Source organism: Patiria miniata, unplaced genomic scaffold, assembly GCF_015706575.1.
Source record: "Patiria miniata isolate m_02_andy unplaced genomic scaffold, ASM1570657v1 HiC_scaffold_16, whole genome shotgun sequence".
In the NCBI taxonomy this organism is placed as follows: domain Eukaryota; kingdom Metazoa; phylum Echinodermata; class Asteroidea; order Valvatida; family Asterinidae; genus Patiria; species Patiria miniata.
Genome location: NW_024037054.1, coordinates 4,053,941 through 4,068,216, shown reverse-complemented (window position 1 = coordinate 4,068,216; position 14,276 = coordinate 4,053,941). Strand labels below are relative to the sequence as shown.

The 14,276-nt window shown below is 41.3% G+C and overlaps 2 protein-coding genes across 2 annotated transcripts; both read right to left on the bottom strand.

Moving 5' to 3' along the window:
• Positions 1 to 243: 243 nt before the first annotated feature.
• LOC119722707 (kappa-type opioid receptor-like) lies at positions 244 to 4,026 on the bottom strand. Its single transcript, XM_038192960.1, has one exon. The coding sequence runs from the start codon at positions 1,962 to 1,964 to the stop codon at positions 612 to 614; it is 1,353 nt and encodes a 450-aa protein (XP_038048888.1). The 5' UTR covers positions 1,965 to 4,026; the 3' UTR covers positions 244 to 611.
• A 140-nt stretch (positions 4,027 to 4,166) lies between these two features.
• On the bottom strand, positions 4,167 to 12,110 carry LOC119723197. The gene is made up of 7 exons (XM_038193757.1): positions 12,104 to 12,110; positions 10,559 to 10,662; positions 10,040 to 10,158; positions 8,572 to 8,714; positions 6,991 to 7,337; positions 6,287 to 6,442; positions 4,167 to 4,593 (listed from the first exon to the last, which is right to left on the bottom strand). The coding sequence occupies exons 1-7, from the start codon at positions 12,108 to 12,110 to the stop codon at positions 4,459 to 4,461; spliced, it is 1,011 nt and encodes a 336-aa protein (XP_038049685.1). The 3' UTR covers positions 4,167 to 4,458.
• Positions 12,111 to 14,276: the final 2,166 nt, after the last annotated feature.

Here is a 14,276-nt window from a genome sequence, read left to right as displayed (position 1 = left end):
ATCATGTGACCCTTCCTTCCAGTTAAAACTGGATGTGCTTTGTAATTTAAAATTGGTAAAAGATGTGAACTTGCTTTCAACGATGTATGCTCTGGCTAAGTTTTTCTTTACAAAAAAAATTAACGGTGATGTCATAAAATGTTAGAGATCCTACTAGCGGAAGGTTGTTATCGATGATAATAGATGAAAATTGATGTGATGTCATCATGACGTCATCACATGACGTGTGACGTCATAATTCAAAGCCCTATGAGAATGTAATCACATATTTACATGCCACCATATATTATAAACAGAACTACACATTTTTCCTCATCATCAGTCTCCAAATCCAGCTATGGGACGTTGAGCCACCCACTCCAACCATGGAGGAATTCTTATTCCTCCATGCTCCAACCAATCAGTGGAGGTGAGCCACAGGTCAGGGCTGACAGAGTATGGTCAGCCTCAAGCTGTCACACCCAGGTTCCTGGATGGAACTCATACTTGATACTTTCCATGTCACATATGTCACAAAAAAAGTTGCGGAAACAACTGTTTGTCCACAAACATAAGTCTAGGTTTTTTTCTTATCTCTTTTTTTTGGGGGGCTGGAGTTTTGCTTTTGGATCCTATGATCTGATCCGATCAGCAGGATTGGTTCTTGGTAATGTCTGCAGAGGGATATTGTTTGTTGGTACTTGCTGCCTCTTTCTGCAGCAGAAGGCTTGCTTAAAGGCCTTCCTGTACCTTCCACTACTTGCATTGAATAGGACTGAATTAATGGAAGAGTTCATGAGTCTGAGGCAAGCAGTCATCAGACTCAACCCCCATTCCACATCATCACTTACATTCACTTCTTTCCTGCTTCCCACTAAAATTTTAATTAGGCTATATATAGCTTGAGGCAGAAAACAGACAAATACCACGGCTGTGTTGATGCCAATTATCAGAGTAACTCTTCGTAGATGTTTTGACGGACCTCGGATCTGATCACCGGTTGGATTTGATGCATGCAGTCCCTTAATAAGGAGGATATTGAGAGTGACTGTGAGGATCAAACTCAACAAGAATACACAGAAATACAGGTACGTGAAAACCATATTCAAAGTCAACAAAGTTGCATCATTATTCCCATACACCCACACATTACCTGATAGATGTTTATACTTTTCTTCAGTTGGCCAAACAAGACATTTGATTGGTGGTACATTAAAGGCCAGAAACCGATTAAAGAAAACAAACAAATTCATGGAAAAAGACAGTACCCATATGCAAACTGCTGCTCGTATTGACCGTCGCTTCAGATTGAGATTACGGTGTTGGAAAGGGTAACAGATGGCAAAATATCTATCATAAGACAGCAGTGTTACAAAGGCTATAGATGAAATAACACCCACACTCCCAGTGTATGCTAAGAGAGTAAGAACTGCTTGGGCTGAGTTCCCCAAATATGATACATCCAATGTAGATTGTGTTGGCAAAGCCACACATTGCTGCTGAGTGGCCTCTGAAATCAAGACCATCAAATCTGCAACTGCCAAATTACTCAAGTAGAAATTAGTGACATTCCACATGGAGGGAACTCTGCAAAGGGTAAAGAAAAAAGACAGAATGGATAGGATCCCTAGTACTTCGAGGACAGGAAGGACAAAACCATACATTACAGTCTCTGCGTTGGAATACACATACTTGTCAGCCTCTGCCAGATTCTCAAAACCAAGGATTTGCAACGAGTGGTTCAACAGTTTGTATCTTTCATTGCTCGGTGCATCAAAGGATTCATTCATCGCTGCCCAGGGAGATGGTCCTGTTTCATCCCAGATCAGTGGATGGTCCATCTGAGGAAGGGAATAGGCCACGGAGCAGTTGTCGCTGTTGTTCTGGAAGACACAGGTGAAGAAGGTACAGACCAGAATGTCCAGCTGTGCAAGGGATGCTGTGGCTTGGGCATAGACGGTGACATTTTCATGGTACAACCACATGATTGACACAGAGTCTTCCTGCTGATGTATATTTTAAGCAGTGTCAACAACAGTAGATGTGATTGTTCTGTGTCCTGTACAGATAATGGTATGATGGGTAGAGAAACACAGCAGAAATTTGCTCACACTGAATGGAGGGCTGAAGAAAAGCGTGATTCCCAGATGATGACAAAATCAAGCAAGACACGTTTGACTGGTGAGGATAACTGCAGGTCTGTTCAGCAGCAACGCAGTGGCAAAAAGAACAAACTCTCCCTCTCTCGTATGCAGCGCTGAATCAAAAGTCAAGGTACATGTAGCTGAATCAAACGTCAAGGTCCATTTCCGACAGCCACCGTGTCGCGATCGGGTCACAGCTGGCCAGACGAACGATGCCACCTTCCAGTTTTCAGATTGGGCACCCGTTGAAAAGTCTGCCTCCCAAATAGTACACAGGAAACAAAGATTTGAACAAGTGCATGAAGGACAATCTGAAATAGCAGTTGCTGTTCCACTTGGGTACAGTTTCCAACCAACAGCTGTTTGAAGCCAGTGTTCTCTGTATTTCACCACTTCAACTTTAATAGGAAAAGAAGTTTTGACTCTGCACTCAACTATCTGTCCCGTGTGTCCTCTTAAGTCAAGTGACAGCATGTGACACCAAGTTTGATTGCTGGTTTAGTTGAAATTGAGAAAGCGTATAAGCATCAGTGTTTGAGGCTCAATGTCGATTGTACACCATACTTTGTTAATGGCGACTTACTGCAATGTGGCTGCTAAGACAATGCAAAATGATCTTCACGAGAACGCAAAATGATCTTCAAGAGCGGGTGTTCTACTTAAATACTTTCGTAAGTGGATCACATCGAAACTGACGCGCTTGTGGCCACTTTCACCCTGACAAAATGACCTTGAAGATACAGTGCTCTGGTTAAAACGCTAAATTACGAAACAGCACATCAAAACTGAAAACGCAACTCTCAAGATCACATAATGATGGGTTGTATCCTATTTTTGGTTTTCAAGCTCGCAGCTTCCTTGTTTCGTTCTTTCTTCCAAATTCAATAGAACACGACACATCCACAAAATATAAGTCTTGTTAAAAATAAAAAAGTATTGAATGCCCACCAAGGGCAATGCCTGCTGAATTGAAAGGGAGTCTATTTTTCATTCTGTGGAAACTATGTTAAAGACAGAAAAAGATAAGTTACATGCACCTTATGACAAATTTGGTGCTGTACATTTCAGGGCCGTAGCCAACCCATGTACATGTAGGGGTTAAAGCTACAGTCCATCATTTGCAGCTATCCAAAAAGTAACTGACGTTGTTGAAAAACACAATTGGTTTAAATAGTAAGGGGACTAAACTCCCTGTGAAAATATTCATTTTGTGGACATCAGTGAAAGAAGCAGTCCTTCAGTTTGAAGGGGAGTGTCCTTTTCACCATAAGTGGACCTTTTCTTGTGTAACAAACATTGAATGGTCATGGAAATACACAATTCGCGAAGCATTTAAAGAATTTAAAGAACATTGCTTTTGGAGGGAGGCGAAGTTCTTTTAGATAAAGTACATCATTTGTCATTTATTTTCATTTGAAGCAACAAAAGTGCTCAAATCTCAAGACCAGTGGTTAACAACTACATGTAGCCTAATGAAGTTTCAGTTCAACGAATGCTGTATGTTCCGAGTTCTAAAACAATATTTTAGGATCTTGATTTCAATTCAAAAGTTGCCGAGTCAAGTTGCGAATTGCGCCCGAAATCAGCATCCGGGACACTTTCTCATTCAGCCGATTGCAGCTCACTATCAAGGTTCATGACATACATTAAGTCCAACCAAAAATAAGGATGCACGCACGCACACACGCAGTGGTATTCACACCGTTGATCGTGGACTTCCAATTGACCCTCTTTTGTTTGTACTTTAACTTTTAAGGATGACTCCCATATGTTTTGTACATGACCCCAATCGCGGACGTATGCTTGGAATCGCGGACGATATTGTTCTCTTTTGTTCTCCGGCATTTTTCGTCCACGGTTTGAGCCTGAACACGCCCACAAATGCAGGCACGTTTGTTTATGGTGTAAACCATGGATTTTTTTCTGTTGTTCCTCTTCCCTTTTCCTTTGTTTATACTCTTTAACTTTTTTCAAGGTCGTCCTCGATTTGGTTCCTGTCCTCAATTCATCGATGATGTGTCCTCAATTTACACCATAAACACGCACATGTAGTTGTGTTTTCCATAACTCTCGAGGACAAGCCATTATCTTTTTCTTTGTCTCTGTAATATAACACTCTCCCATAGAATAGGCACATAAACACACGATCAAGGACCGTTTTAAATAAAAGATGAACGATTGTTGTCAACAAAGAATCTGTTGTTCTCCCTCTTGTCTGTCTGTTCTAGAGGTGTATGTAGTGTACGCCCACAGGACTGACAAGACGGAAACAGTGTGTCCCTTCGGCTTCGCTGGCGGGGTACAAAAAAGATGGCTCCTTTGCATAAGTGCAAAACTAATATTCCTGCGGGAGTTTGTTTGTTCCCATGTGGACCATTTTCCTTGCTATGGAAAAGAATGAAAGGCTTACCTGAGGGCCTCCGAATAGTTTGGAGTGATCAAAGAACGGAGTCGAGTCACTTGGCCTTGGCTGAAAGAAAAGAAGATTTTCAATCAGGCAGGCATGCAGACGGGAAGTCACAAAAAAAGAGGAAATTCAAATCTTTCCATGACTTTGTACAGTGTTTTTCTATTTTCAATGGCACACATTGGAAGTTAAAAAAAAGAGGAAATCAGCTAATCCGAGGAAAAGTTGCATGCCTGATCAGGGGAGGTGCCTAGTTGGCTTGTTACTCTCACAATATACAGAATTTTATCGTATGGATTCCGTTCACAGTACCCCCTCAACAGTTGCAAACAGAGAGTTTGGGGGACCATTGGAGCACGGATCCTACACATAAGGATTAACGACTTGGCCAAACTCCTGGTTAGACGCATGATAACAGCCAGTACTGGTGGCAAATACCATGGAAACTTGTCAAGAAAGACCCCTGCGCGTGGCGGCTTTCAAATTTGCAGGGCTCTGCGCATGATCTGATATCGAAGTCTGTCAAGCCAGCTAATTATATTTTTGAATATTCATGATCCTAAGTTTTTGGCCATTATTATTGAATTCTGATACGTGATAACTACATAACCATGTTAACATGGTTAACACCGAGCACAATATCTTTAGCTTGCCTAAAAAGTGGAGTGGCGACGCGGCTTTTAAAATTTTTTACTGTTTTTTTTTCTTCAAATGTCAGCTGATGACTGCAAATGGTGCCCGACTGAATTTAGTGCAAATATATGGGGGTCCAGAGAGACCACATAAAGCTTATTCTCGATCGTAACCCCATCTAGAAAAATGTTAAAATTGTGCAGCAGCAGGAATCCAGTCAAACCAGTGAGTTTGGCAGTTTTGAGACATCATCTTTCATTGACAATTTTTTTTTTCATTTTGCCGATGCACATGGCTAAGGCGACGCGCGTGCATACCAGGAACCGGAGACTTTTTTTTTGGCCTTTGAGCTCAGAACAGTCGTTCATCCTTGTGTGTAGGGTCCGTGATTGGAATGAAATTCTATTGCATCACCGTTGGCACACGACACCCAAGCCAAGAAACATTGGCTTTGCGCACATTCACAATATAAGATCAGTCGTGGGTATTTCACGCCATATGGCGGTGAGTCCTGTCCATTGGGCTCTCGGAAGTGGTCAAAAAGCGGTCACTTGTTCCCGCAGAAAGAGCAATTGACCGGCCTCGATTGACTGGCCGTGAGGAATACGTAAACCACGCTGACCGGCTATTCAGAGCGTACGCATTTCGAAGACTGCACTCCCTAAGGCGCTCACGCATTATCTCCTGCGTGTCACGTCACGTACGAACATTTTATTTCAAAACTGCAAGATGACTGAACGATATGGATTTTGGATGCATCATTTCCCAAACCCCCCCCCCAAAAAAAACCCCTGTAACTTGTGTTGTAAACAGACGACAGAGGTACGAGATAAATACGAGGTAAAAGATAAATCCTTGCTTAATACCCGTCATCCAAATCTCATGTTTGGAAGGATTGATTCTACCCAAAAAAAACTTTCACAATTTTAAGCACCACGCTGCAAGTTAGATACATTGACTGCAGTCCTAATTTAAGCGTGCCACTATGTGGCACATTTATATTACATAATTCCAGGGGTCAAGATCGCGCAAGGCATGATGGGAAACCATCATGGTACCCATGGAAACGAGGTTGGCAATTGACTGCTCCTGCGCAGGGCCCGTGTCGAGTACTACCACTTACCGAGGCGCTGAATATCCTGCTAGGATCAAAGAACTGGGCCCGGGGCTGAGGCTGGGGTTGAGGCTGGGGCCTGGCCTGAGGTCTTGTGGGGAAGTATCGCGCCTGAGTCTGGTTACCAGATGCAAAGTGGGGACCAGGAAAGCGTTGGCTCGGTATCTGCATAACAAAGATAATAAATAGGAATCTGGTCTATAAGGTATTGCCCTTTGTCGATGTATTTTACAAACACTGTATACTCAGCCGAGTCTGATGTAGCAGGGGGTACTGCAATATAATTGGAAAATCACGCCGAAATAATTTTTTCTTCTTTGTAACAGGAAGATGAACTGGTGATTAATGAATGGAAGTATTTAGAACTTGATGAAATTTTCACTTTCTGTGAAATTTTAGTTAAAACTTTTGCTATAGGTAGGCGCTACAGGTGAAAAATCAAAGTCTGCCACGTTGGGGGCCGCGCCAAGTAAGGGTACATCAATAACACATTGCATTTGTTTGTTGATCAATAGATTGAAACTATTGAGAGCTCGGGCAGTTTCAGGCTACAGGTATTAATGGGCTTGGTGGTTTAAGGCAATAAATTGACTCATGGGTTTAAAGGGGCACACAATCTAATGGGTGAAACTGATATTAATTGAAGATTTAAGATGTTACGTCCAAAAAGAATTCATCATTCCTCATTCAAATTTTGGTCCAGCACTTCTTACATTCCTTGCCTGTTGCTGGAACTGTTGTTGTTGCTGCTGTTGCTTCTGCTGCACTTTAACATGTTGTTCCCAAGCGAGGGCTACGTCGCTCAGCAAGCCTCGTTTCTCAGCCATCTGCTGATTGGTCAGCGGCACCAGCTCCACCGGCCTACATCCCCGCCGGTCCTTTCTGGTCGGGTCGACCCCGTACTTCCGCAGGACGTCCACGACCGATTTGGCGTGGGCAGCGGGGCCGGATTTCTTGGCAACCAGATGGAAGAGCGAGTCCCCAAATCTGTCCGGCAGGTTCCTTCGTTCGCTCGTTTTGTAAAGGTGAATGAAGAGGTACTCCAACAGGCCCACCCATCCTGAGGAAAAAAATCCACACGAGATTTAGCAACAGTCGAATAATAACTAGATTTATATAGCGCCAAATTACCAAAGGATGCAAGGTGCTTGAAGGGAACAATAAATGAATAAGGAAAACCAGCTACTGTTTGGAGAAGAGGTGGGTCTTGAGTCCTTTCTTGAAGGATAGAACTGAATCAGTGTTTCTGATGGAGACGGGGAGAGCATTCCATAAGCGGGAGGCAGCACTAGAAATGCCCTGTCAACGGCCTTTTTGCGAGACTTGTCAACCACAAGGGATATGGCATGAGAACTACGAAGGGAGTATGAACATTCATGGATTGTAAGGACAGAGGATTAGATAATCAGGAGCAGTGTGATTTAGTGAATTGTAAGCATGGACTAGTGTGTGGAATTCAATGCGACTAGGAGCCAGTGTAGTTGTCCGAGAAGTGGTGAGGTGTGGAAGTGTTTTGGCATCTGAAAGATTAGCCTAGCACATCTGTTCTGGAGTCTTTGGAGGCGAGATATGTACATGTATTTCGTGGATACACCATTCAACAAACAGCACCCGTAGTCAAGCTTGGACAGAATCAGAGCACGGACTGCATTGTGGCAGGCATTGAAATCAACAAATCTTCTGACACGACTGAGTCTAACATGAGAGATATGGATGTAATTTTGAAGCGTTGCGTTCATGAGGGACTTTTGCACTACCAATGGAAGAGGCTAAGGCTTTATTGAAATCTCGGCTTCATATCTAACTTAAGCATAAGCTGCTTTCAAGTCTAGATTTGAGAACTGGAGTGGTGTGCATTAACACACAGTACGGGAACCGGGTACCCTATTAAAGTAAAATACGGGTACCAGGGTACCCAAAGAAGAAACTCAACCCCCAAAATTCAAATCTATTTTTCCATCAGTGCACAGTATGAGGGAAAATTTCAAATCCAAGGTATTTCATTAATGTCCATGTTATTTTTGTGCAACATGAGTTACGAAAAAAAAAGTTTTTAACAGAAGTTAATTTTGTTAGCCCTTTTTTTAATACTTCATTTCAAGGGATATTCTCTGAAAGAAAAATCCACCCTAAGTAGTTGGACTACATAAAGAATAACAGCACAGAACTGACAGAAGAGTTACCATGGAATTGCCCTCAAGATGATCAACCATCTTTTCAGAAACACGCCCATTGACAGTTTTCATCTTTATTTTTGGGGTACTGTTTTTAACAGGCCTCCTACGTGTACGTACCAGTTCTCAGAGCATTCTCCACAGCACAGTGCAAGGGGGTGTCCCCTTCCTTCTGGCTAAGCCCTACCACCTTGGAGCCATGTTTGAGCAGCTCCACTACCAACTGCATGCTCCAACTGTCGTATTCCCTGCCGGACAGATCACTGCAAATATGCGAATGTACGAAGAGTTCATTTCCCAAACGCGGTATAAGCCATTTTGTTTCCTTTTTAGAATCGCGCTCTCTGCTGGTTGTCCAAAGTCAACTTCCGCGTCTGCTAAACAGGGTGTCCAAAAAAAGGAAAAAACAACAAGAACAAGAACAACAAGAACAAGAACCAAAAACAACAAGAACAACAAGAACAACAAGAACAACAAGAACAACAAGGACAACAAAAACAACAAAAACAACAAGAACAACAAGGACAACAAGAACAACAAAAACAAGAACAACAAGAACAACCAGAACGACAAAAACAAGAACAACAAGCACAACAAGAACAACAAGAACAACAAGAACAACAAGAACAAGAACAAGAACAAGAACAACAACAAGAACAAGAACAACAACGACAACAAGGACAACAAGAACAACAAGAACAACAAGAACAACAAGAACAACAAGAACAACAAAAACAAGAACAACAAGAACAAGAACAACAAGAACAAGAACAAGAACAACAAGAACAACAAGAACAAGAACAACAAGAACAACAAGAACAAGAACAAGAAGAACAACAAGAACAATAAGAACAAGAACAACAAGAACAACAAGAACAAGAACAAGAACAAGAACAACAAGAACAACAAGAACAACAGGAACAACAGGAACAACAAGAACAACAGGAACAACAGGAACAGCAGCAGCAGCAGCAACAACGGAAACGGAGCGGCATACGGTACCTCCACTACCTGGAGGCTCAAACCACCTCTCCCAAAGGACAGAGATTCCGTTTAGAAGAAATATGATACCAAGACCTACCGATTCAGTCCAGCAGTTTTTGCTTCAGAAACTATTTTGTGAAGCATACATCTTTCATGTGGGTATTATTACATAACAATGATCCCACCATCCAAATAAGTCAATTCTAGGCTGCGGTTTAGTAATTCATTGGTACAAAATGACTCTCGACTTTGTTTCACAAAATAGGTTCTAGAACAAAAATTACTGGACCGAATCGATTGATCTTGGTGTCATATTTCTTTTAACAGAATTCAATGGTAAAGGTTGTTTGAGTCTCAGGGTAGCGGAAGTACGCCGTTCCATTTTTATTTGGACCACCCTAAATAGTACAATACAAATAAAATGAAATATGAAGTTTAGAAACGGCTGTAATACCGTTCTTATTCTTTAAAGTTTCATAACCGTGCAAATTTTTCACTTTTCTCAAATGGATATATCAAAGCTCCCAAACTGTCGTTTCAAGATCTAACGTTCACACGCCTGTAAATGTCAGTTTCATATTTTGTGGCCCAAAAAGGAACTTACCGGACTAAGGGTCGGAGGTCTATACCGGATGTGTCACAGCCCTTGGCTGCACCGCCTTGCCCAATCTCAAACATCTTGCCCGACTGAGTACCACCGCGGAGGAACACCAGATGCAGACCCTGTTAAAAAAAAGGAGGATAGAGAATTTTTGTTCTGCAATTACATTATTTATTGGGAGAAATGAAACCACAGATTCTTCTAAAATGTGCAAGCACTCTAGCTCAAATTCCTGAAGAAATCGGGAGAAGACAAAGATATCTTAAGTTTTAGAGGTGAGAGGATATTCCAGGGAAAAGCCGTGGCATCAGGTACAATGTAGGGACTGAAAACCCAACCCACATGTCTGCCGAGATGGGTTACGAAGACTAGGAAAGGAAACTCATCTTCACTCGCAAGTCGTTCCACATGTACCAGTAGGTTCGATTTCACTAAACTTAAAATGCGTTCAGCACGTCTGAACTTCCTTAGCAACGCAGCTTGAATCCACTGTTCAAAATGGATGAAGGGTTGGTTTTATACCTGATACTCCTTGTTCTTGGCCAGGCGTTGCACAATGACTTCAGTCCACACAGATGTAGAGACGTCCAGAAGTCTGAAGAGGAACTGCGATTTCTTCCACTTATCTGCACACAAAAAAGAAGAAAAAAAGTTGCAACAGGATACTACAGGTGTGTGGCAGTTTTCTTATCGAACCCAAGACCGCTTTCTTTTAAAGGTAGAGTAGATCATTTGCAGCTATCCAAAGAGTAACTGATGAAATTATTGTTGAAAAACTCAATTATAGTTCCAAGATGGGGATGGCAAGAAACTCCCTGTGAATTGTTCTTTCTAGCATGCTGCCATTTTGAAGAAAACAATAAAAGAAGGCCATTTCCAAAGTTGCATCCAGTTGGTTTGTAATTCGGAGAATCCATGAGTGGGCACAAGCAATGTATACACACGCACAGTCGCTATTATTTGTCGGTTCAGTGCGTTACATCAAGTAGCTGCAATCGGCTGCATGAGAACGTGGCCCGGATGCTGATTTTGGCCGCAATTCAAAACACGACTTGGCAACTTTTTGAATTGAAATCAAGATCCTAGAATATTGTTTTCTCAGAAAATACAGCATTCACAGTGCTAAAACTTCATCGGGTTAGTTGTTAAGCAACCGTATTAAGATTTTGAGCACTTTTGTTGCATAAAACGAAGAAAAAAAATGCACCAATGACAAATGATCTACCTTACCTTTAACGTAACCCTCAAAAATACATTCTGGAAGTGATTCAGAGAAATGGTCCAAAACTCCTAGTCTGTAATCTCCTCGACCATTACTAGATGATGGATGTCGATTTGATAAATAATATTTCAGGTTTATTCACTGAGCTGTTCAAGTCCAATAAAATGTTTGCCTTGTAATGTCTGTGATGCTGGAATTGCACCATTGGTAACTGTTGAGTCAGGATGAAAAACAGTCTGCAAGTTTCTGGGTGGAGATCAGTTTTTCTGCCATTTAAGCCCTTTACATCTTTGGTGTTTTTATGACAAAGCAAATCCGAAAACATTTCGTCAAAGCAAGCAGGTTCTTGAATCAACCAAAATTTAACACTGTGTATTGTGCCCCAATGACACAGATATCCTAACATGCATAATATCTCAGTATTTTGTGTAAAAAAAATTTCCATGAAAATTTATCATAGAATTGTAGCAACGCAGATGGTCACTTTAAGTTTGCGTACCCAGGAACATTTTTTTTGGCACTGAAACAAAATCGGGACTTCATACCAATGTCAAGTCTATACGGTTCTGAATTTAGATTTAGGGAAGTGAGTGGTACATTTTGTACAATGTATCATGTACTAAATGTACATGTTCATGTAGGAGAATTCCGAGCAGTCCTGTAGTTAGCATACATAAGGCTATTAGTAGCAGGATGTTGTAGTCAGCACGTAAACTGTACTACTGTCGACTTCTTCAAAAAAGATGGAAAGGAATTGATATGTCATCTCCAACCCCTCCAACCCAGCAATTGAAAAAACCCACATTTATTTCACAAAAAAAATTGTTATTTTGAAACCTTGTTACCTGACATCATAAACCACACCACCCTCTATGGGACGAAGAAGAAAAACATATCCACCCAAATGAGCATTAAAGGGAATGTACAACATTTGCTCTTGCTGCAATTTTCAGTAGTAAGTGGATCTGGGGGAGTAGAATGTTATAGCAAATATTGTTAAACTGACTTGTTTCACATTTTGGGCTGAAAGCTGCTGGAAAAACCAAGAAAAACATCATGTTCTTGTAGTCTGGTTCCCTGACCCCACTTAAGATGAAACAGAGCAGTTTGTCGACTTGGGGAACTGTAAGGTCAGAGAACCAGTCCGGTAGGCTTGTACCCCTTCACAGGTGTGTAGGTAATTGCCAAGAAAATGTGGAAAAACTAAATATGAAAAATTAAGAGCGATTTGATCCTTTCGTGTTTTGGATGTTTTTTTAATGTTGTATCTTCCCTTTAAAAACCATGAAAATAAACACTGGACAATTCTATAGGTCTATAGGCTTTTTATTGTTGTGATGTACATGTTCTCGAAAGTAAATTGTTGGGTCGGTTTCCCAACTGAAACTCAAACAACACAGCCCTAGTCATGCAAATTATAACAATTTCCGTATCTAGAGCATCCAAGGTCATCCTTTGACTGAATCTGTTCAACAGACTTTGTGCCATTTATGCATGCAATAGACAAAAGTAAGTAATCTGCAAATCGCGTGTGTCGCTTTTTTCCGTGGTCTATCCCTATGTTTTGTGTTCATAAGTTATTCAAATTTTGTGCATTTTTATACCGTCGACGACCTAAAATGACCCCTGGATGACCAACCTGCCAAGTTATTGAAAAATACCTTATTTGAACCTAGGTAAATAATAGCCTCAAGCATCCTGTGAAAGCGTTGCGCCTGGAATATGTTGTCATTTGCAAGAAAAGTGGAATTTTGTATCAATTTCCCCAACCATCATTGGGAAAAAAATACTGCCCCAAATGGACCAAATTTAGTTACCGTAATCAATATCTGCTTCAGAAAATTTGAATAATTTATATGAACATCAGAAAATTTTGCACTAATCATGCACATATATAATGCGTTCCGGCAAAATGAGACGGAATTTGGCAATGGCCATAGTGAAGAGAAATGAAAAAATATGAATGGTTTATTTAAAGGTAGAGTATATCATTTGTCATTTGTGCAATTTTTTTAGGTTGAAGCAACAGAAGTGCATAAAATCTAAAGATGGGTGCTTAAGTAATAACTAACCTGATGAAGTATTAGCTCAGTGAATGCTGTATATTCTGAGAAAACAACATTCTAGGATCTCGATTTCAATTCAAAAGTTGGCGAGTCGTGTTTTGAATTGCGCCCAAAATCGGCATCCAGAACACGTTCTCATTCAGCCGATTTCAGCTATGCGATGTGACGCACTGAATCGACGAACAATAACAACCGCGCGAGCACACGTCGTGTCAATGCTTGCGGGCACTCATTCACAGATTCGCCAAATTACAAACCAACTACTATAAACAGAGACTTCCAAAAATGCGTCACTTGACGCATCTTTGGAAATCGCCTTCTTTTATTGTTTTCTTCAAATGACTGCAAGCCAGAAAAAATAATTTTACAGGGAGTTTAGTGCCATTACTATCTTTATAAACCCTAACCGCCCTGAATCTTTCAAAATCCTCTGTCAAAGTGGAGGAATTTGGAGGATTGAGGTTACATGGCAAAAGTGCGTTACAGATTTCGTAGAATGCACTTTGTCAAGGTCTTGGGCCAAGGTCTTGGGCCGGACCTTGTGTTCTTTTTGCTCAGCCATGCATAAATATAGGCCTGGATTATGCTTGAAATCCTCCGTACTGCTCCAGGATTTTACTGACCGAGCCTCAACATATTGACAGTCACTGCCGCAGGATTTTGCAGGATTCAGGCAGTGGTCACCCCTCCATGAACTATATTCAAGAAAATAATGGAGGAATTGCAGGATGGAGGCTATAAGCTATTTTTCCATGATGCCAATTGGAGGATTTTGCAGGATTGAGGCTACATCCTAGCAAAACGGCCTTTTTGGGAATTTGGGTTAAACCAAGTAAGCTTTTCAACAATAATTTGGTCAGTTACTTTTTGGATAGCTGCAAATGATATACTCTACCTTTAATGGACTGGCTGTTGCAAAGCAAAGCCACAAACTTCGGCCCTGTTCGCTTCT

What these genes read in the sequence shown, in the direction of transcription:
- LOC119722707 (XM_038192960.1), bottom strand. Translation starts at nt 1,964, where the DNA reads ATGTGGTTGTACCATGAAAATGTCACCGTCTATGCCCAAGCCACAGCA.
- LOC119723197 (XM_038193757.1), bottom strand. An exon ending in GACCTCCGACCCTTAGTCCG is followed by an intron (nt 8,715 to 10,039) that starts GTAAGTTCCTTT and finishes GCATATTTGCAG; the next exon opens with TGATCTGTCCGGCAGGGAAT. An exon ending in GGAGAATGCTCTGAGAACTG is followed by an intron (nt 7,338 to 8,571) that starts GTACGTACACGT and finishes TTTTTTCCTCAG; the next exon opens with GATGGGTGGGCCTGTTGGAG.